At 36.7% G+C, this 22,589-nt stretch overlaps 1 protein-coding gene across 8 annotated transcripts in view; it reads left to right on the top strand.

Moving 5' to 3' along the window:
- HEATR5A (HEAT repeat containing 5A) overlaps positions 1–22,589 on the top strand; it is a 73,091-nt gene that overhangs the window by 42,588 nt on the left and 7,914 nt on the right. For 7 of the 8 annotated variants that reach the window (XM_071557970.1, XM_071557967.1, XM_071557972.1 and 4 more), the window contains 18 exons: positions 788–951; positions 1,543–1,718; positions 2,616–2,721; positions 5,018–5,208; positions 5,655–5,814; positions 6,899–7,088; positions 7,679–7,848; positions 11,007–11,033; positions 12,839–12,977; positions 13,885–14,064; positions 14,906–15,145; positions 15,849–16,030; positions 17,326–17,394; positions 17,787–17,966; positions 18,886–19,120; positions 19,566–19,814; positions 21,454–21,581; positions 22,278–22,425. In XM_071557970.1, the coding sequence (XP_071414071.1) occupies positions 788–951; positions 1,543–1,718; positions 2,616–2,721; positions 5,018–5,208; positions 5,655–5,814; positions 6,899–7,088; positions 7,679–7,848; positions 11,007–11,033; positions 12,839–12,977; positions 13,885–14,064; positions 14,906–15,145; positions 15,849–16,030; positions 17,326–17,394; positions 17,787–17,966; positions 18,886–19,120; positions 19,566–19,814; positions 21,454–21,581; positions 22,278–22,425 (2,934 nt within the window). The remainder of the gene's footprint in view (positions 1–787; positions 952–1,542; positions 1,719–2,615; positions 2,722–5,017; positions 5,209–5,654; positions 5,815–6,898; positions 7,089–7,678; positions 7,849–11,006; positions 11,034–12,838; positions 12,978–13,884; positions 14,065–14,905; positions 15,146–15,848; positions 16,031–17,325; positions 17,395–17,786; positions 17,967–18,885; positions 19,121–19,565; positions 19,815–21,453; positions 21,582–22,277; positions 22,426–22,589) is intronic. The other variant, XM_071557974.1, reaches the window with a different exon arrangement.

Genomic DNA, 22,589 nt, shown 5'->3' on the forward strand with positions numbered 1-22,589 from the left:
GGTAAATTCTTGTGTAATATTTGTATAAAGACTGTGTACATTCTTTAACATCAGTTCTGCAGTTTTTCAACATAACTTAATTATAAACTAGACTGTTCTCATGACATGTGGTTCGGCGCTAGAAATGTTCTCTCACTGCAAGGACTATTTTAATAACCTAAAATAGTCTGAGTCAAAGTGCCCAGGGTTGTTGTTTATGTATAATGTAAAACCTCGTAAGAAATATTACATACAGAAATATGTGAAAGTCAACTAGCAGTGTAATTTCATAGTGTAACCTACAGTAAATTCCTCCTGCTTTGCTTTTTGCATGCAAACTGCTAAAGCAGGGGACTACATTTATCAGCTTTTGATTATTTATCAAACTTATGGATGTTTTAAATTACCTCTGCTTACCAAGTCCAAGTATTCCTGTGTGATTATGTAATACATTCCACAGCATTAATTTTCAGGAAATAGAAGAAAATACAGCTGTGTTTGTAACTGCCTTTTTTCCTCTACTGTAATTGTAAATGTAACTAATTTACTAGATTACCACTTTTATGGCATTAAGCCTTCTGTAAAGGTAAAGGTCTCTTGTTTTTCAGTTTCTAGACTGCTGTATGTGCTTAGCTTGCTTATCTCAGGTGCTGCTCTGTTCTTTCCCCTGTAAACAGAGAGTGTTCTGCAATTAACTATCTGTGGATTTAAGAGAAATGTTAGATGGGTGTATAAATGTCTTGCTCCCAAAGTTGCTTGTTGCAAGTAATTAACCAGAAGTTCTGAATATTTTTCCTTTTATTTAAAGGAAGCTTCTGTGCTGTTCTGAAAGAGTTAGTGGCCGACTTGACTGTCTCAGATAGCCAGATTGATGCCTCTACATTCTTGCTTCCACCGCTTTGTCATGAGAGTGATCTTGTTTTACTCGGTCCGTTGCTGCAGGAGACTGACCACCGATTTATTGAAGAGCAGGTACTTTTTGTTATAAAAGTAGTATTGTATTTTCATAAAGTTTGAGTTATTTGGGTGAGTACTTGTGAGGATTATGAAGGTTTTGAATTATGAAAGTTTCGAGACTGCAGGCAGCTTCAGGCCTAGGGTAGAGTGGTGCCTCCTTGTACAGCTGGGAACAGAGAGAGATAATTAAAACTGTGAGAAAACTGGCAGAATAACTAAAATAAATTGAGATAAGAAGGGATTTGAGAGAAGCAAGCTATGGGAATGGAATGTGTGTAGATAATTTCTCATGAAACAAAAAGTACATCTGGACAGTGAGTAACATCTAATTAGAAGCTGTAATGAAGTCTATGGACACTTATAAACCTATGAAAACTGGCCATGGGTGGGATTTAGAATATATATATTGTAACTTGTAGTTCGAAGGATCTTTTTCTTTTGTTCTTTCTTTTTCTTGTTTTGAGTGTGTTATATGTAGTTTAAGGAATTAGCCTCGTGTGTGATACCTGCGGCCTGTGTCCCTTTGTCCGCCACAACGAACCACTATGACAAGTACTTGTTTAGACTTGGTCAAGAATATGGCTATCCGTTTTTTCCTTCTTATAGCTCCTTTTAGGTAGCAACATAGCTGGTGGCAGCCTGGAGTATGATCCTTACTCAATTTATGAGAAGGCTGGAAAAGGGGATTCAGTACCTAAACCACTACCTCCTGCACTGTCTGTTATCAGTGCAGCTGCTCGACTTTTTGGAGTTATGTTTTCCCACATAGCAGAGTCTCACAGGTAAAGTAGCAACTGTAACTGCTGGGGAATTTGGGAGATGTTGTAAGATGGTCACAGTGTTTGACAGTGAACACAGAACACAGTTCTGAAAAAATAATGAATTGTGTAAGTTGATTATGTAAACCATTTGAATAATATAATCCAGACCTTTCACCTTTCTCTTTAATGTTACTGACAATGAAAAGGCACATCCAGCAAGAGGTTATTACTGTCATAATAAATTCTGTTTACCAAGGAAAATGTTTTGTTTTGATAGCCAGATCAAAATGGAAGTTATTTTAGGAGATATTGCACTATTTTTGTGGTACTTAATACATAATTACTAAATATCTTAGAAACAAAGAGGGATGATAAGGGATAGGAAGCTACAGGATAAGGAACCCTCATCCTTCCTCATTCTTTTTATAAAGGAGATGGGAGGAAACAAGTATGTCTTAACGCAGTTTCATCAAGTTACAAGAATGCTTGAAAGGGATTACAAACTTCCATTGGGTTTGTGTGTATCTTTCTACTGCACACTTGGCATTTTGGTTTGTTTCACCTTTATAAGCACACTGATTGCTAACGCATAAAATTCCATGAGGTTTTTGCATGCTGTTGCTTTTTGCTGTGTGCTGCTGGTAATACTTTTGAATGCAGCTTTAGAGCAGCATTTATTTTTCAGTTAAACAGCTTTTCAAAGCCAACTGTAGTTAGACTTCAGATCGTGATCATTATAGGTAGTAATCCTGTGTGGGATGAGTGCTTAATCTTGGTGCCTTCAATACTTAGAATGTTCAGAATTTAGTGTAAGTTTGAGGCAGCTGTTTGAATATAAGAATACATGCCAATAAAATTGCCATATGATTTATTTCCTTAATTTTCAATTCTGTCGTTTCTTTTCTGTTTTTGTTTAAGACTCCAGGTGTTAGAACAGTTGTTGAACGCCATAAAGCAAACAAAAGGATCACGACAACAAATAGTACAACTGCATGTTGTGTCAGCCTTATCTACTTCCTTAAAGGTAAATCTCTCTCTCGTTTATTTCCTCTGCTTTGTTTCCTCTCCTTTGTTTCTCACTCTCTCTGTGTTACTAAAATATAGCAAAATGGTTCAAATGTGTCGGCTGCTGTGGTTTAAACCCAGACATGCAGCCACTCACTGACTCCCCCCACAGTGGGATGAGGTAAAGACTTGTAAAAGTGAGAAAACCCATGGGTTGATATGAAGACAGTTTAATAGGCAAAGCAAAAGCTATGCACACAAGCAAAGCAAAATAACTAATTAATTCACCGCTTCCCATCATAGGTGGGTTTTCAGCTGTTTCCAGGAAAGCAGGGCTTCATTGTGCCTAACAGTTACTTGGGAAGGCAAACATTCCCTTGCCTCCTTCTCCCAGCTTTATATGCTGAGCATGATGCCATGTTAAAGGAGAAGCTGCTGCCTGAGCATTCTCACACTACGTTCAAGGAGTCACACACAACCCACCTGAGACTTTAACTGCTGGGACTGGAGCCCCTTCACAGTGAGCAGCTCCCTTTGGTCTCCTTGTTCACACACATTCACTCTCAGGCTTGCTTCCTCCTTCTGGCTTCACTTTGGGTTTCCTGTAACAGAGTGTCAGGCATCAGATTTATGAAACCAAATTATTTGACAGAGTGGTAAAACAGCAGGTCAGCTCAAGATGGATGTCTGTGGAGAGGGACCGAGAACAAAAATCCCTGGGCAGTTACACTCTTATGATGTACGCACCCACCCTTCATGTGCTCTCCACGTACCTTCACCCCTTGGTCCAATGGTGATTTTTGATCCAGGGTCTTCAAATATGTTATCGAGTTCTTTCCCTGTGTCTGTGCATATAGGCTGTTCATCATTCTTATCTTGAGAAGCTGCAGCTTTTGCTCCTAGCTGTAGTCTTTTGGTGCATCTGCTCTCTGGCAGAGCACATGAAACTAAAATAGCCTTAAACTTAGGATAAACATTACCTAGCAAGAATCAAAACATCAGTATGTTATCAAGACAAAAAGCACTGTACCAGCTACCAGGAAAATTACCAAGAAAATTAACTATATTCCATTCGAAAACTTCTAGATGTAAGTTCAGAGCTATTGGCCTAAAGCTTCAGCCAATCCAGCTACTCATGCTGAGCCAGTAAAGCTAGGCAAACTGCATACTAAATCACATACAACTCTATGTAACTCATTTTATTTAAAACTTACTTATAGCTCAACAGCTATATGGTATGGAGTATCCCTTTGGTTAGCTGGGGTCAGTTGTCCCAGCTGCATCCCTTCCCAAATCCTTGTGTGCTCCCACCCTGCTCACTGGTGGGGTGGTACCAGAAGCTCTGTGTTAGCCCTGCTCAACAGTAACAAAAACATCTCAGTATTACCAACCATGTGTCAGCACAATCCAAATGTGGCCCCACACTGGTTACTGTGAAGAAAATTGCCACTACCCCAGCCCAGACCAACACACTACACAGTTCTTGTTTTGATTACTAGTCAAGGTGAAGATCAGTCCTGTTTTATATGATAATATATTGGTTTATAATGTCATAACTTTCTCAAGTGCTAAGGAGTCACTGTTCAGTTTTCCCCTATTTTAATGTTAGTTTCAGGGAACCCTGTTCTAGTGCACTGTAGTATTCTAGCATCTATACTAGTGTCAGTCAAATAAGAGAGAGATGAACAAATCATTTGTGTCCTGTCTGTTTTTATCACTGTCCCTTTCATCTTTCTTATTGTATAAATAAAAAAGTAACAATTGGTAAAAAAAAGTGATCTCAGAAGTATTTGCCATTTGTTGGTTTTCTCTAATGCTTTATTTATATTTTCCTCTGTTCATGTGCAGTTTTCATTCTTTCTTTCTTAGGCTTTCTTCCTAAGGCAAAATGTTTTCAGAATAGCCAAGACAATATTTGTATTTTGAGCATATTTAATATGCAATCCAGATAACTGCTGTATCTTGCTCATGCTCTTATTTTGGACTAAGATTTTTCTTTGTGCCTTTCTGTTCTCACTGGTTTTCTTCTTGATATTATTTCCTGAATTTTATGCTTTTGTTGGTTTGTTGTGTTCTACTGCAGTCTATCCAGTATTTCTTAAAATAATAATGTTGATACTATAATGCTGTACTGTACACTTATGTGGGGTTAGATGTCTAACTCTCAAAACAGCAAATAAAAAGAGAGGGAATCCTCAGATAAAGGGGAAAAACTCAAATTCCTTCTGTAGGACTTGTGTTTTTTGCATGACAGAATAGCACATGCTGATTAGTAAACTGTCTAACTGTTTAATATATTTAATATCTATTTTTAGCACTTGGCTCACTGCAAGGGAAGTTTAGGTTCAGAAGAAGTTAAGAGGTCTGCCTTGTCGTTGGTAATGGGTGCCTTGGAAAGCAATAGTCCGCTCCTCAGATGTGCTGCTGCAGAGTGTTTGGCCAGGCTGGCACAGGTGGTTTCTGACAGTGCCTTCACTGCTGGATTAGCGCAAGTCAGTTTTGACAAGTAAGTTCAAAAAAAGCATGATAAGTTACTGGCTGAGTTTACAAAAATGTTTGAGAAATCTACCTGGCACCTATTATGACAATTTTTAAAACCTGGTTTTCTTCATGAGTTTGATGTCACTTAGAAATTAACAGAAAAAAGGGCTGCCTGAGTTTCCCATGCGTTTCTTAGTTTTGGTAGCCATGAAGAACATTGTCTAAGTAACCATGTAGACCTTCAAATAAACGAAATTGGCTGCTGTTCTAGTAACATCATTTAAATGTATCTAAAATAATTTTAGTAGTCTCTTCAGATAAGAAATGATATATGAACTTAGAATTTTGGCAATTTAACAGTGTCTAATAAAATGTTTTTCTGAATATATACCAGAAATTTCATTTGTAGATGTGATTATTGTATGGTAAAAGTCTTGATGATTAAACTAACAGCTTTCTTTCAATTAATAGGCTAAAATCTGCTAGGGATGTGGTATCAAGAACAGGTCACTCTTTGGCTCTGGGATGTCTGTATAGGTACCTGGGAGGAATAGGTTCCACTCAACACCTGAATGCATGTGTTGGGATCCTTTATACTTTGTCTCAGGACAGCACTTCTCCTGATGTACAGGTACTTGTCACTTAGATAAAAATGTTATGTTAAAAATTAATTGAATTATATTCTGGGGTATAAGGTTTCTTTTCGTCTAAGAATAACACTTTGCAACCTCTTCAGTATAGCTCACGGGTAATGGCTGGAGCAGCAAGGGCAATGTAGAAGAATAACCCCTGCTCAAAATCCACCTTCACTGACTTCTCTAGAACAGCTATGATGAGATAGGGGAGGTTCTCATTTACTGATTGTTGAGGATGATAAGGCTCAGATATACTGGCTTCAAAACTAGTATCTGATATTTTAGGAATTGTTTCATTTCACATTCACCTCTATCTTGACATTGACTAGATAGTACCTAAGTTTTTTTGTTTCTGTCAGTTTTTGTCTCTTCTATAATGTTTACATCACAGTATTTTTTGTTGAAGAGTCATTTAGTAAATAACAGGCATTTGTAGCCTAAATGCTGTAGAATGCGGTGAATATGTATTCTTGAATAAGGCAAGAAGTTTTGAAGACTAATTCACATTATTTCTCTGTGGCTAAAACTGTTTTCTATCAGAATAGCTTTAAGGCATACTGAGTGTATTAAATGTGTTTTTCTAAATCTCAGTATTTTCTAAGCTTTTTTCACAGTATTTTTACACAGAGAAGAACTCTATGTTGACACATGGCTATTGGTGCAAAGTAACTGCAACTAAAACAATAGGTTGTTTCACCAACTCTCAGTATTTTTTCACAATTCTCTTGTTCTTGCACATGGAACTGTAAGAAACTTTAAAATTAGTAGAATATATTTAAGGAAAAATAATCACTGTTCATTTATTATTAGATTCAAATTTTTGTTAATTAACAATGACAAACTTAAAATGGTTGTTACATTGTGGAATATACAGTTCCTTGTTGAATATTCAAAATGGCTTATTCAACATCAGATTATTAAGATTTCTTTCTATAACCTCTTCATTTGTTCGTTTAGAATCTTAAAGTGCAACTTTATTACACTTGATTATTGAATTTCACTTGAACTATCAATTTTTAAAAAGATTTTATGTTTATTCTATCATGTAGACATTACATGACTGCTTCTCTTGTGTTCCAGGCATGGGCACTACACTCTCTGTCCCTCATAGTAGATTTGGCCGGGCCCTTGTATCATGTGCACGTGGAACCCACCTTATCTCTTGTTCTGATGTTGTTGTTGACTGTGCCTCCTGCTTATGCTGAAGTTCACCAGAGCCTTGGTCGCTGTTTAAATACACTCATTACCACCTTGGGCCCTGAGTTGCAAGGTATATAACATCCAACAGCATCAGCTTGGTTTGGATTAGCAACAGATTTGCTAAACATCATTTGAATGTGTGATTGAAATTGTAACAAGTAAACAGGTGCTAAGACTTTCTCCTCATTATGAGACAGTATTTCACAGTTGATCACTTTATGCAGTCAAGATGACATGACTGCTTGTTTTCTAAAAATAGTTTCTCTTCTTGACATAATTTCCTTTGTTTGAACTGGTTTTCCAAGCTTTGCCTTGGGCTGAAATTTCTTACATTCTCACATCTTGTAAGTCTAGCATGAGAACAAAAGAGACTTGTATTTCAAGAGTTAGAAGCCATTCTTGTCTTAGTTATGATGCACACATTAAAAATTTGCATCTAAATCACCTTTTAGATAGCTGGACACTGAAATTTCCAGAGAGCAATGTGATCATTACTCATTGATATCATAGTATAGCACAGATACAGAAATCATCCTTCAAGAGGATGAACATTATGGCTGGCTTGGAAAAAAACAGGTTATCATATTTATTAAAAAAAAGAAAGAAAAAAGAGATGTTTTAAACAAACGAAAAATCCTGCTTTTTTTGCTCCAAATATAGGCAGCAGTACAACAGTTTCAGCCTTAAGAACGTCCTGCCTCTTGGGCTGTGCAGTGATGCAGGATAATCCTGACTGCCTTGTTCAGGCTCAAGCCATCTCTTGCCTTCAGCAGCTTCACATGTTTGCTCCTCGACATGTCAACTTGTCTAATCTCGTAAGCTGCCTATGTGTGAGTATATATTTACCAGTATATTTCCTTGTATTTTAAAACATTTTGTCCAGAAACACTTAAGAAATGCAGATGTTTCTTTAACCAGAGAAAGGGATCTTTGTGTAGGGGTGAGATGTTTCATGTCCTCCAACAGGCAAGTATTCTATATTTTTTAATTTTTTTCCCTCACTTTCTGCTTCCCCTTTACAAGGAAAGCACATTCTGTAGAAATCTTGGCTTTCTGAACTGCTTATGAGTGCATTCTGCTGCTCTTAAGGCCAGTTGTCTGGAGGATATACCATTTATTACAACTTTTTGCTGGATTTTTACCAGCTATTTTATGTTGGCCAATTTTTTCCCCCTGCTGCTTTTTATGCCTTGGGTAAAGAATTGGTTGAAAGAGATTTGTGTGTACTGATTACTGAGAATTGTTTTGTTTCATTTTATTCTTTCCTGATGCTGAAAAATTACAGATTTCTGTTTTGTAATTTCTGTACCACTAATACTTCAGTGTACTGTTGTCTTGGCAGTCAGTATAAAAATTTCTGACAGTTACATAAGTAATAGTCCAACCAGGTCTTTGGGAAAAATAAGTCTTTTTCAGCCCCGTTTCAGCAAGAGGTGGGGGAGTTTATTTGCTGTGGGAGGGTTGTTTGTTTGTTTCTTTTTGTTTTCACCCAATATCTCTATGTCTTTGAATAGCTCTTATGCTGAAGCACTTCAGAAAAAAAGAAAAGCAAAAACAATTTTCTGGAAGTTATTAGCCCTGGTGGATTTTTGGGGCTAGCAAGGAGGGGTTTTGTTGGAGGGTTTTGTGGTCCTTTTTTTTGTTTGGTTGATTTTTTGTTTGTGTCTTGTTTGTTTGTTTTTTGGGGTTTTTTTCTTATTAGACCACCTAGTCTCCTTGAAAATGAGAGAGCAACAAAACCACACAGACAGTAACGTACAGTGGGATTTTGTTTTAATTTTGTCTATTTTAACACAGTTCTGACACATCTTGCACTGGGTAGCACATGTGTACTGATACTGGCCATATATTAATTTTGTATGAAGTTTGGATTCCTCTCATTTTCTTTATTCAATTTGACTAGCAACATGGTTGGGGGAGGTACGAAAAATTGAAGGTCTTTCAGCCTCACACTGTGATAGGCATGGATATGCTAATTAGAGAAGAACTGGAACTAATCTGAAGTGTTGTTTGTTTTAACATACACTAAGATTTTTTTCTTCTCTGAGTAAAACCCAGTTTTTCTTACATTTACAAAATCACAACAAACTATGTAAGTCACTCCCTTGCTCAGAGGATGTGTTAGCATTTGGGATCATTTGTAAGTCTCTGTGCAGTCTGCTTCTCTCTCTCTAACAATATTAAGTATCTACTAATAAAGAGAAGGTCATGACAAAGTTGTCTATACAACATCACTGATTTTTATTGTTTTAACAAATTGTTTTAGAAATACTTCATGCAGTATTTTATGAACTTTATAATATTAAATTACTCAGTTAAGAAGAGGCATGGTTCATGGCTCAGGTATGTGTGTGCATTCATCTGTACACATGTGTGGGCTCCCCTCTAACCCAGAAACCATTCTGAGCTTCACTGAAGTCAGTGGCCTTACATGGATGAACTTTTCTCATTCTTGTTATACAACTAGGGTTAATTTTGCTGACACTAACAATTCAGTAAATGTCAGTACCTCTCTGAAGTGTATCACAAACAAGGTTTGAGTATGTGCTTTGCAGGTCTGTGAGAAGATAATTGCACAAGCAGAATTCTGCATTTGTAAAACTTACCATCCATCCATGTAGTTTTCATCCACTAAATCACCATCTCACTGGGGACACAGGATTTCAGTGGACCTGAAATCTGCCCTTGACTCAGCTTTTTGCTCACAAGGTGACCCTCAGCCAGTCATTCTTCATGAGTTTAAATGTCTACAAGTTGGAGAACAAGGTGCAACTGTCTTTGCAATGCATTTTGAAGTAGCATATAAAACCTAGGCACTAGATGGTGTGGATATTCACTACTGCATTCTTTATTTAGAACAGAAAAACAGAAGGAGCAAAGAATCTGTGGTCAGATGAATGATCTTTTACCCCTCTGTTCATAGAAACATGAATTCTCACTCATAAAATCATGAAAACAAATGTGCAAAGAATTTTTTTTTCCCTATTTTTAGTAGCATTTGAACCACTGCCCTCTCCATTCTATTTCCCCAAGGATTCTGGAAAATGGCTGTGCCACCAAACTTGCCTTTTTGAAATTCTCATTCTTACTGCTCCCATCCCCCCCTGCTTCCCCTTTTTCTCACCCTCCTTTCTTATCTCCCTCTCCTATCTCATATTCCCCCTCTTCTATCCCCCTTTCTCCCCACTCCCTCTCTTCCCCATCCTCCTCCCCTCACTCTCTGCCTCTCATTAGACATGCTAACAATTTCTGTGAGCAGCTGCAAGCTGCCTCCTCCACCTGTCTTTCCAGCCCTTAGCGGATGAGATGGTTCAGGACTCCAAAGTATTTAGACAGTTCGGGTTGTGACTTTGCTAGCACTAGTAAAGCATGACTTAGGCAGTGGATACACTGCTTCACTGGCTCGAGTTTTTTTGTTATGTTTTTCTTTTTATATTGTGCACATGTGCCTGTCCTTATCTCAGTTTGCTTCTTCAGCTTCTGAAAGTGTTCCCTGTTTGTCAGTTGGATCTTTCATGGGGCATCTAAGAACAATGCTTATTCTGCTGTTTGAATTCTTGGCTCCAGCAGAATAGAAATTGTATGCTTTTTAATCGTGTCAAAAATTAGCTGTGGAACTTAGTTGAGCACAGACTTCTAAAGAGCTTATCCATGTAAGCTTATGATGTAGTATTTCTCAACATAGTGAATGTCAATTTTCAGCATACTTTCAGATATTTTGAAACACGCTAAGTATACAATGTCAATAACTATGCTCTACTGTCAATTTTCTACTCTGTAAGTACTAATTTTAGAGACAGCTGGATTGCAATTTGTGTTCAACATTAACTATAAGACAAATTAACTAAACAAATCAGGTTTTGATGTAAGATTCTGAATTTTAGTATATGCTGAAATTACATGTAACAGTCTCCATGTGTGGTTGATATCACTGTGATATCTGTATTTTGTTTTTGTCATGACTGGTTTGTCGTTTGTTTTTGTGCAGGAAATCTTGTTGGATAATTCTGTTTTGGTAGGTCCTTGTGCCTTGTTAATCCTAAACTTTTGCAGTTTGCAGTGGTGTTTTTATTTCATCTTTTATCTTTCCTTTTAACCATTTTAATGTAATTTCTTTTAGCATGTCGAGTGATGTTTTATTATCATCCTAACCAGATCCTTCCTAACTTTCTGCAGATGGCAGGCATACATTTCATTTATGTGCTTAGTGAGGAATAATTTTGATTTTAATGTGTTAAGCAGAGAAAAGGATCTGTTTGTTCATGTAAGTTTTAATGTGATGCTTGCATTTTGTGTCTGTCATTTAGTCCCGCCCCCTGCTTAGAATGTGGAAAAATGAGAGAGATGAAGAATGTGTGTCTTGTGTTTAATTTGGTAGCCTGAATTGGGTCCTCCTTTTTCCCTATTAAAAATGAGCACGGAATTTATGCATGTCCAACTTGAAGTAGAATGTGTAGCCTGCTTGTATAAGTGTTACATTAAAAGCCTCACTTGTTAAAGTTTCAATTAAAGTATCTTGCAGACATACTCATTGAGTCAGGTTTCTTTTCTTGTGAAAGAATTATACAGAGAGTATATCTTTTTGTGAATTAAATATGTAATTCTGAGTGTTGTAGATTCACATGCATGCATAGAAATTCCAACAAAGCTTAGTTTCTTTAATCTAACAAAGCTGAAATTCTGCATTGCTTACTTGTATTCTCCATAAGTTGCTTTTTAAAAGTATCTGTTAACTAATATATATTAGTCATTTTGACTAACATATATTGGCCTGTTGCTGACAAGTGAGGAGTGTAGCCTTACATCAAGGTTTTCCTGCAGCATCCACTCAGCCCTATCTATTTTAAGGATAGTGATAGCTAAGGGTTAATGATTGCTTAGTTGTAGAGAATGTTTTTTTTAGGATAACCTACACTTAATTTAAAAGAAGCTGCATAAATATTGATGTAGCCATCTTGCCTGACCACACAGCTAGTTTATTGTGACTTTGGGACTCCCTTCAGAATGTCTTAAAATTGAAAGCAAGCAAATAAAAATCAGAAAGCTCCACTCTAACAACAAACCCTTGTGGCAGTGTCTCAGGGTTTTTAAGTGTTTTTCCTTGTTCTGGTTATAATGAATCTATGATCATGTATTTTCCAGTATAAAAAGGACACATTGGCCTGGTGGTGCTATGAATTTTTTAGGTAGAAACTGCTCAGGAGAGCTGACCTGTCTCAGTGTGATACATTCATCAGTAACTCTCACCCTTTTTGTCATCTTCTCTAAAATATAATTTAATGTAAATTGAGTATATAATATTTTTTGCAATGAAACTGTGGAAGTGTTCTCTTTACCCTTTCTTAGAAACTTCCTTTCATGCATGGAATTCAGATTTACTAAAATTCTGAGTGACTATCTCACCCTTGGTTACACTGGCATTTCTGTAGTTACATCTGAGGATGATTTGAGTCATATACACACTGTAGTCAAAGAATAGAGTTAATTGTTCATTGAAACCACGATTCACCTGTCATTGAAGTTAATGGAGCTCTTTCTACCAATATTGGCTGGGATTTGGATTCAGCCCCAAAGAAGTATTGTAAGTTGCCTTTGAAGAGAAAATGCTGAAAGCACTGATATGTTAAAATTGCTTACAAGTGTTGCAAAATCTTTCATTTTGGGGTAGAAAAAAAAAAGCTGAGCAAAAAGAGCATCAATTAGATGTTTACTGACTTAACAGATTTGCCATAACTGCAACTGTTCAGAAAATACCTGCTTTTCTGAGGTATTGCTTAGAGGCTTGTTAGCCACCTTACTGTACCTTCTTGCATGTTTCAGATGAATCTCTGCAGCTCGTACTTATTACTGAGACGCGCAGTGGTTTCTTGCTTACGTCAACTTGTCCAAAGAGAAGCTGCTGAAGTATCAGAATATGCTGTTGCATTAGTGAAAGAGAGCAGAGAAGATTTTACTCCAGGTAATGTATTGAAGTTTTGCGATTAGAAAGTTTGACACATTGACAGTGAATTTTAAATGCTCTCTGCCAGTGGTGTGGAAACTTTGCTACACTCTTGAAATCTTGAACTCAGAAAGGTTTTCTACCTCAGTTCTCTTCATTGATATTCATATGATAATTATGATAAAAAGAAGAAAATGAGAATATGCAAGTGAAGTTTCAGAGAAACCTAAGCCTATCTAGCCAGTAGCTGTTGTAATAACTTTTAGCAAAAAGGCCTGAGACTGACCACTGGATATCCTCATATGCCTTTCTGTGAGGGGATGGTGGTTATAAATGATTTCAGTTCAGGTTTCAATGTAAGGTTATTTGAAAATTTTCAGGAAAGATAGGACATTTTGTAAAACTGCTGATATTTATAATTTGTAATATTGGGCAAATAAAAATTGGGCATAGTAATTTAGCAAATTATTTCTGTGTCTAGTTTTGCACTTTATTAGAGAATGGTGTTAACTTCCCCTTCAAGTTAAAACATTGTTTTACAATTGCCTTATGAAATAAGGTCAGTGAAATATCAGTCAAAATGAAAATTAAGTCAATGTGAAATATGAGGTGGCCAAAGGTAATTTTTTGAGGAACTCAGATGCTGTGATGATGGTAATGCTGTGAAATTCAGAGCAGGATTCTTTTTTTTCCTAGAGTAGCTTTTTTCTGTTATTACTATGCTCCTGTAAAAGCTCAAAGATTTTTTTGTATTCATGATTTAGATACAGTATTAAAGCAATTAATACAACTGTTTCAAAAATGTTTCAGGGCTAGTAGGTATTTGTTCAAAAGATACCCTGTGTGCAACCTTCAGTGGGGTTTCTGTTGTCATTACTGCAGTTTTGTGATGTACAGCATTCAGTTCACACTTTGTTCTTTGCAGATGTGAATATCAGAGAAATAGGCCTGGAGGGGGCATTGCTGGGCTTGCTGGACAAAGAATTGGATCAAAGATTGTGCCAAGATATCAAAGAGACTCTGACTCATATGCTTACTTCAATGGCAGTTGAAAAGCTCTCTTTTTGGCTGAAGCTTTGTAAAGACGTTCTTGCTGCCTCTGCTGGTAAGTCCTAATACACTGTAGTTGAGAACACAATCAAATAAGGCCTGCAGCAGTACACTGTGTCACTGAGGGAAAGTATTCACAGTTCTTGAATGCTTGGCATTTATGAAGTGTATCATCATCTTTCATATTGAAAGATCGGACCCTTTATCTTTGTTCTTTCAGAGGAATATGCCTTTCTCCCTTCTTATTGCCTTTTCCTTTTGATTAAGTTTTTGTAAACATCTTATCATGTGTTGCCTGTTCATATTCTTGTTGATTGATAGTCCTAATGTTAACTTTTTCCCTATCAGAAATGGAAATGCAGAGTAAATCTGAGCTTGTGAGTCCTGTGCTATTACCTACAAGAAAAATATTCAGACTGCCTCTTCTATTATTAATAGGAATGATGCAGACCTATTATATCATAATGAAACTCTTGAGCAGGCAAAATTAATTACTGTGCTGAATATTGGTGGGGGGAAAGGAAATTCTTTTACCTGAAGTACAGGAGGAAAACTTCTTGGATTTAGATTTTTTTATTTGGAATGACACCAGTTTCTAATGTGTCACAATTATTTTTAAGAGGGTTTTTTCTTTTGCTTCTTCCACTGCAGTTCTTAATTTACTTTTGTGGCATTGAACTTGTCTTCCAGCAAGTAATATCACCCAAATATAGACAGTTTTGTTGTATTTTAATTTTAGCATTTGCTTTAAGTCAGCAAGATTGAAGGGATTCACAGTGAGTTGGAGGCTAGAGATAAACTTTGAAGAGTTTTCCTTATGAGTCCTTATGTAATTTTCAGTTGCAGTAAGAAAGACTATTACATTTTGGGTTTTCTCTCCTGTGTCCTGAATACAGATTTCAACACAGTAGCTTCAGTAGATACCACTCAAGAAGAGGAAACTGCCAAAGTGGATGATGCATCTGTTTTGACACCTGACAGCGATGAGAGGTTCCACCCTTTCCGAAATCCACGATGGTCTACCAGAGTTTTTGCTGCAGAGTGTGTTTGTAAAATTATAAGCCAGTGTGAAAATGCAGGCAGTGCACATTTTGACATAACTTTGGCTCAGGAAAGAAAACAACGTGATTCAAGAGGTATGTATTTAAGCACCGAGTTCCATAGAATGCAAAGTATGCTTAAAGGAAATATTATCTCTTAGCATCTTAATGAAGTTCATCATAAATTTGTTGTTTGTAATAAACGAAGCCTTGAATTATTCAGATTGGCAACCTGTATTTATTGAGGTGTAGAGCAATTTTTATTTGCTAAAATACTGGCATCTTACTGCAGCACTTACACTCACTTTCCTGGTTATAATACCATGGCATATGCGTAGGAAGCCATTGTTTCTGCATAAGCATTGGCAGTCAGAAGTGATAGCTGGCAGCAGCCTACAGCACCACAGTTTGGTATCTGGGAGTATCACTAAAAAAACTTCTCTTTCTTCCTGTAATTTGCATAATTACTAGTAGAAACACTGCCATTTTTCAACACCCTTCTATGTTTGTCTGGAGGTGTTTTCCTCAACACTCTTTTTTAGAAAATCTGCCTCATACATAAAGATGTCTATGCTTTATTCTGAGTACTTTTTTGTGCATTCAAATGGAGAGCAACCTAGATCAGCTAACATAAGATATCCAAATAAGACTGTTGGATGTGTAAGCTACCTAAAGTGATATGTTTTAAGGTAAAATGTAAAATACACATTTTGGAAATGTTTGGAGCAGTCTTATAAAACTCATTATGTCTAAATCTCAATTTAATAAAACTATTTTCTTTTTTAATGTCTGTTTTCAGATGACTTCTTGGTCTTGCATTTAGGTGACTTGGTTCGTATGGCTTTTATGGCTGCCACAGATCACAGTGATCAGCTTCGTCTTTCTGGGCTGCAAACATTGCAAATTGTTGTTCGGAAGTTTGCAGTTGTTCCAGAACCAGAGTTTCCAGGTCATGTAATTCTGGAGCAATATCAAGCCAATGTAAGCATTGTAGAAAAGTTTGGAGTTACAGTCAATCACTAAAAGAAATTTGCTTTTGCAGTGCATAGTGCCAGAGTTAATTTTCAGTTAGTTTGAAACTGAAAGTATTTTTAATTTTGGACTTAACTTCCTTAGAAATCATCTTTTTAGTTGACATACAATGTTTGGCTCCAAAGTTTTTCAAGTTTTGGCATTTTCCCCTCTTCAGTACAGCAAAACCAAAACAGATCATTGGCAGATTTTTTTTTAAAGCGTTGATTTCAAAGTGTGGAAGTATTGCAAAAAATATTGGGAACAACTATAATTTTAAATCCTGCTTAGAAGTAAAAAGCCTTTACATAAGTTTCTCTTTCCCTTCAGTACCCTCAAAGTGTTTCTGCTAATATTATGTATAGATAATGTCTAGATAATAGCTGATGTCATCAGCTGTTTCATGGAAGTTTTAAGAGATGTGAAACAGTTAAATATCAAGCCTTTGTCTTCTAATTTTTTTCCCATACAAACATTATAATAATCCAGAAAAAGATGAATACAGATTTTCTGTATTTGAGTAATGACTTCCCTGAAATCTTGTTCAGAAGTTCCTTAAATGAAGTCTGAGCTTTAGGGGGTCTTAAGAAACTGTCATTAATTGTCATTAAAACCAAATCTTTTTCACTTATTTTCACAAACTTGAATTTGTACTACAGTTTCATTCCAAAGAGCATCAGACTTAAGTCTGAGTTTTCAGATACACGCTGAAGCAGCAAGGGAAATTTTTTTGGCCGTTAGTGAAATGGCTTTCAACAGTGAGAGTAGGTAAAACCTTTACAACCTGGTGACTATAGGTTGGTGTGTTCTTAACTAGGCTAATGGGGAGGTGTGTTCTCTTATTTTTTCACTTTCCAGTTGACCCACTTCAGCTGTTTATTTCCTTAAGTCTGTATTCTTTCTAAGTAAGGAAATGTCAGTCATTAGGTGTCTTGCAAGTCTGTCATAGTTTGGAACATTGTTTTTTTCCTTTTTGGGGCTACTCATAAGCCAAGCATTCAGGAAAGAAGAAGTTTCTGTTTCAGTTTTAGTCTGTGCAAAAAACAGAATCAGCTTTGAAGGCCCCTCTCAACGAGAGCCATGTCTTCAGAGTAAGCAAAACAATAAAAGTATGACTGCAACTGTTTCTCTGCTCTTCTCTGCTCTGCTCTGAAACAGTCTGTGAAAAAAGGAACTGTGCTTTATAAAGGAAAATTGTAACAAAGTCTAATTATGAAAAGTAAAATTGTTCACTATGTATTGAATGTTCTATAACTTCTCTTTAGGTTGGAGCAGCACTTAGGCCTGCCTTTGCTCCTGAAACTCCTCCTGATGTCACAGCAAAAGCATGTCAGGCAAGTGTTGAAAGTCAGAAGTCTTAGGTAATAGATCCTCTGAAATATTTTTTTCTTCATACGCAACACAAGAAAAAGGAAATAAATCATCTAGCCTCAAATCCTCAATGCACACTAAAGAATCCTGCCTATGTTACCTTTACATTGTGACAACTCAAAGATTTTTTGCACTTTGAAGTCTTTTAAACATTATTTGTGACACCCCACCAATGTTTTTGGCTTTCATTACTCAAGTACACTAAACTGTAGTGTCATTTAACATTTATTATTATCTGAGAATAAATGTATCTCGGTAGAAATTAAATATGGTTTTCATAATTTTAAAGATGAAAAAACCAGTATCCAGTGGTGTTTGTTTCTTGTTCCTCATTGTTTCTGTTTCACAACACCAGGTATGCAGTGCCTGGATAGCAAGTGGGGTAGTGAGTGACCTTAATGACCTTCGAAGGGTTCACCAGTTGCTCGTGTCCTCTTTGGTCAAAGTACAGGCTGGAAAAGAAGCACAAAATCAACAATATAATGAAAGCACCTCAACTATGGAGATACTGGCTGTGCTTAAGGCTTGGGCAGAGGTGAGCATAACAGCTCTGTAATGTTAGTCTTGATATCTGGTAGATGAATTAGAACCTCTCAGACAGAATTTTCTTACATGCTTTGTTAAATAGAAGGTGCTGACCCTGTGCTTTGCTTTGCTACCTGTAAATAGTACATGAACTTTGTAAACTTGACTAAAGCACTGCTAATTAAACCATTGGTATTATACTATAGATTAAGAATAATGTATCATACTTAAAAATAGGAATTTCTTAAGATATTCTAATAGTTCAACATTCACTTGAAAATGCATGTTGTAAGTGGCTATGGTGATGGTTCACTGAATGTACCATTTGAAACAGGTGTCATTTTTCTCATTGTCTATTGGCATTTCATTTCTTAGAAATAGTTCTTGGAAGTTAATATTGTCAGTTCAGTATTTCATTGGTTAGCTTAAAGGTCAGCTCAAACAAATGCCTGTTTTAATACATGTAAATGGAAGGTTAAATATTTAAAAGTCAAAAATGTGAACAATGTACATAATCTCCAAAAGATGTGTGTTAGAAAGTAGTAATAATGGCCTTGGATGCCAGTGGCTGATAACCAGCTAGATAGGAACATGTTATGTAGGTACATGATATTTCAGTGTATAATCAGGGAGCTATTTTGGAGGAGTCAGCAATAGAGAGCTTTTATGTGAACATTTGTAGAAAAACCTACCAGGTATGTTTAGGAATTTTAGTAGTTTTCCCTTTTGGGGGACTCCTGCATCATGATTAGATGGGGAATGGATTCAGAAGATTAAGAAAATAAGTGCTTGTTCACCCACACCGACTGGACTTGAATCAGGAATAGATTCTAGGAAACCTCATGCCCACTCACAGGCAGCCATGTGAGTGATAACAATAGTTTTGTAAGAGTTAATATTTGTAACTCTCTATCCAAATATATCAACAGGTTTACATCGTTGCAGTTGAAAAGCAGAAAAATCAAAGTGATGCTCACAATCACTGTTTAAAAATGGCAAACTCTGCAGAAGAGAGCTACAGAGATGTAACATTTTCAGCCAGTGGACTTCTGGACTTGGTACAGGCAGATCTTGGAACACTAAGCAAGCTCTGGCTTGCTGCACTTCAGGATTTTGCCCTCTTAACTTTGCCTCCAGAGTATGCATCGCAACTACCTGCTGAAGGTAAGAAGGTAAATCAGTTCTATTTTCCTAAGCCACTTGTCAGCGTACTGACTTGTAAGTAAGACTAAATTGTATGAAGAATAAGCATGCTTATGTACTATCTGAAGGTCAGGACTGCTTTTGAGAACAGAAGTTTCAGTGATGTGAAAAGTAGTTTTTGGTGTTCTTGTTTATTGCCTGATTTTATGGTTGAAAGAAGAAGTAGGTAATTGGATTTTGTCTAAATAAATCTAAATTAAGTGCCCTCATTAGCCTGAGTTTTAGTACTGAACTTTAAATAAAAGTTATACGTAAAATACATGATAAACATAATTTCAATTTTTTTTATAATTTCACAATACATTATAAACATAATTTCAATTAAAAAAAGAATCCCCTTTTAAGAATGAGAAAATGTGGTAGTTGAAAATAAATTACATCCTTAAAATAACTTCTTTTCTTATAGGTGGTACATTTTATACAGCAGAGACGATTGAAAATGCCAGACCTCATTACTACAACTCCTGGGCACTGATACTTTATGCTACAGCATTATGGCTTACTAGCACAGGTTTCATTGTTGTTGATCCAGATGAAGGAGTTACAAATCTTTCTAGACCTGTTACCCCAACTACCATGTGTCAAGATTCTTCTACCAGGCCCTTGGTGAAATCTCCTGAGGATGTGAACACTGACAGATTTCATCTTATCTTGGGTTAGTGAGTGCATAATCTGTTTATATGCTGTAACTGAAAATGTAAAACTGTTAGCAAATATTTAATTATTCACATCTAACTGCATCATTGAATATTGCATCTCTCAGAAAAATATACACTCAGAAGAATTTTAAGGCCTAGTGAGAAAACTGTAATGTTTTCCCAAATGTGGTACACAAAAGCACTGAGTGTAAGCTAAAAAAGCCCTAAACAAGTGGTTATTGGTCTGCCCATAAACATGCAAGTTCAAGGGTGAATTTTACTGTGGTTGTACCACTGGAATTACAGAGTGTATGGATTAGCATCACTGAAGTACAGTTTTACATCACAGAATAGTGTGTAGGGTGGAAGGGACTTGTGGACATCATCTTGTCCACCTCCTGCTCAAGCACAGTCACCTGAAGTCAGTTACCCAGGACCATGTCCAGAGAGCTCTTGAGTATCTCTGTGGATAGACACTCAACCTCTCTGGGCAACCTGTGCCAGTGCTCAGTCACCTCCACACTAAAGAATTGCTTCCTTACATTCACATAAAGCTCTCTTAAGCCTCTGCTCCCACAGAAGCTGATCAGGTAGTTGAATTCAGTCCCAGTTCTCTAAATTTACACAATTAGGCATTTGTGATTGTATTTTTTCCCTTTGGTCTTTCTCTTTTGTGTCCTCTTTTTCTAATCCTTTTTTGTAATGGGTTTATATGAGTCAGTTGCATATGTCTTCTTTTGAATCCCAGTCTTTCTGCAGAGAGCCAGCTTCCTTTTCAGTTCCATTCCTCCCTCAGTTAAAAGTGGGACCTCTAATACAAAAGCTGCTCATTTCCCCTGCTTCCTCTACTTCTTGGTGCTTCAAATTTCACATACTTTACCATGGACATCTGGCTTGTTTTTTCTGCTTTTGAATGTATTCCACTTGTCCATTTTCACTTCCTACAGAGAAACTGAAAGAACTTTAAAACACGGGCATTTTCTCTTGCACAGCTGCTCTTCATCGTACATCGATCCATTTCCAAAGTCATCACACATTTTGGAATTACAGCTGTACAACTGGGATGAGATTATGGATTGCAATTTATTTGAAGCTTGTCTCCAATGTCTTGAGGAGTCCTGAAAGCTGAGGAAACAAAATAGTTTTTATCTGCTCTAGGATTTGCAAACTTAGGCTTCACATAATTTACTTACTGCTAGTGATCTAGTTGTGGTAGTTGAGACCTTGAGCGTTTTTGTAAAATGGAAAGATAAAGCCTCAGCCTTTGAGTTTATGAACTGTTATTACTTTTGCCATTATTTCTCTATATGAATCAGAGTGATGAGGCAAATATTCTGCTATATTCTCATTATGAATTGTTTTGTCTGTTCATTAGACCTAGAATTTAGTGCTTTACTCTGAAATTGCTGGGATTTTATTGCTTTATGTTAGTAGCCAGTTATAATTGTGTCTTATACTGTTGGGAAGCTGAAATTCTTTGTTTTGATGGAAATAGAATTCATGCCCCAGGATATTAGCAATAGAAGATGAATTTACTTAATATAAAATGCTATTTCTATGGCTGCTCAACCTACTGTGAGGTTACTTAGTTACAGACAAAATTAATCCTTAAAATTTCAAGAACATATGGGGTTTTTTTTCTTCTGATGCTTACAGGAATTAGTGTGGAATTCCTCTGCTCTCCTCGATCAGATGCAGCAATGGAGGACATTATTGCCTGCTTGCGTGCCCTGCAGGCGCTCTTTGATGTTCCGTGGCCAAGGTCTAAAATAGGTGGTGATCAGGTAATGTACTGATTATCAAATGCCCCCCAGAATTAAGATATAATTTTTAACAGTATCTCTACACTCTATTGTACTTCCAGGAATCTTGAACATATAAGTAGTAGGTAAATTATATGCTTTATCATAATCTAAAGCTGTAGAGAGAGAAGAGAGAAAGTGCACAATGTGGAACCTTCAAGAAGACAGATGAGGGCAGAGAACTTGACATTTTGTTGGGAAGGAGTAATGAGGTGGGTAGGAGAAGAGCCAAGTGAAGACAGAACTTCAGGAAAGAGAGTTCTCTTTCTCTGTCAAGGCATAGTTGAATTAACTTTGCTGTTAAAATCAAAGGCATGCCCAGGGTCTGCTGATTGTTGATGGTCTTACCAAGGAAATGCATACACTGGATAAAGGATACAAAGCAGTATCCCCATCTTCAAGAGTTAAGAAGCCATAAGATAGATTACTTTGGGGTTTTTTTTAGTGCCCCATCCCTTAAATTGCTATGATTACTATTTTGTTGGGAGAATTGATCAGGCCTGATGATACTGGGAGCTAGGAGCTGGATGTTGAAGAAAATGACAACTCCTAAGATTGTATCAATTACACTGTGTTCCTTAGCAAGATTAATCAGAGTAATGCTATTGGCTTTAACAAGTACTAATGAGTTCCTAAAACTCCTGCGTTAAGATATATTAAATGTTTTTCTTACTGTAGGAATTGGGTGTAGAGCTTCTGAATGTTCTGCATCGACTGATACTGACCAGAGAATCCCCTGATATTCAGCTTGCTGCCCTTGAAGTGGTTCGCTTGATTCTTTTTGCAGCTCAGGAACATGTGAAGGAAAAGCGGAGAAGTGCAGAAGGTACAGTAATGTATGAGATGTTTGAATACCTGTTATCAGGGTTAAAGCAATTATTTCTTGAAAAATAGGATTTCAAGATGCATCTTAATTGGAATGTCTCACAACTGGTTACTAGTTCTGGTTTAAATAAGTCCAGGTGCCTGACATTGGGGTAGTATGATAGA

Source organism: Pithys albifrons, chromosome 6 (genome assembly GCF_047495875.1).
Source record: "Pithys albifrons albifrons isolate INPA30051 chromosome 6, PitAlb_v1, whole genome shotgun sequence".
Lineage (NCBI taxonomy): Eukaryota > Metazoa > Chordata > Aves > Passeriformes > Thamnophilidae > Pithys > Pithys albifrons.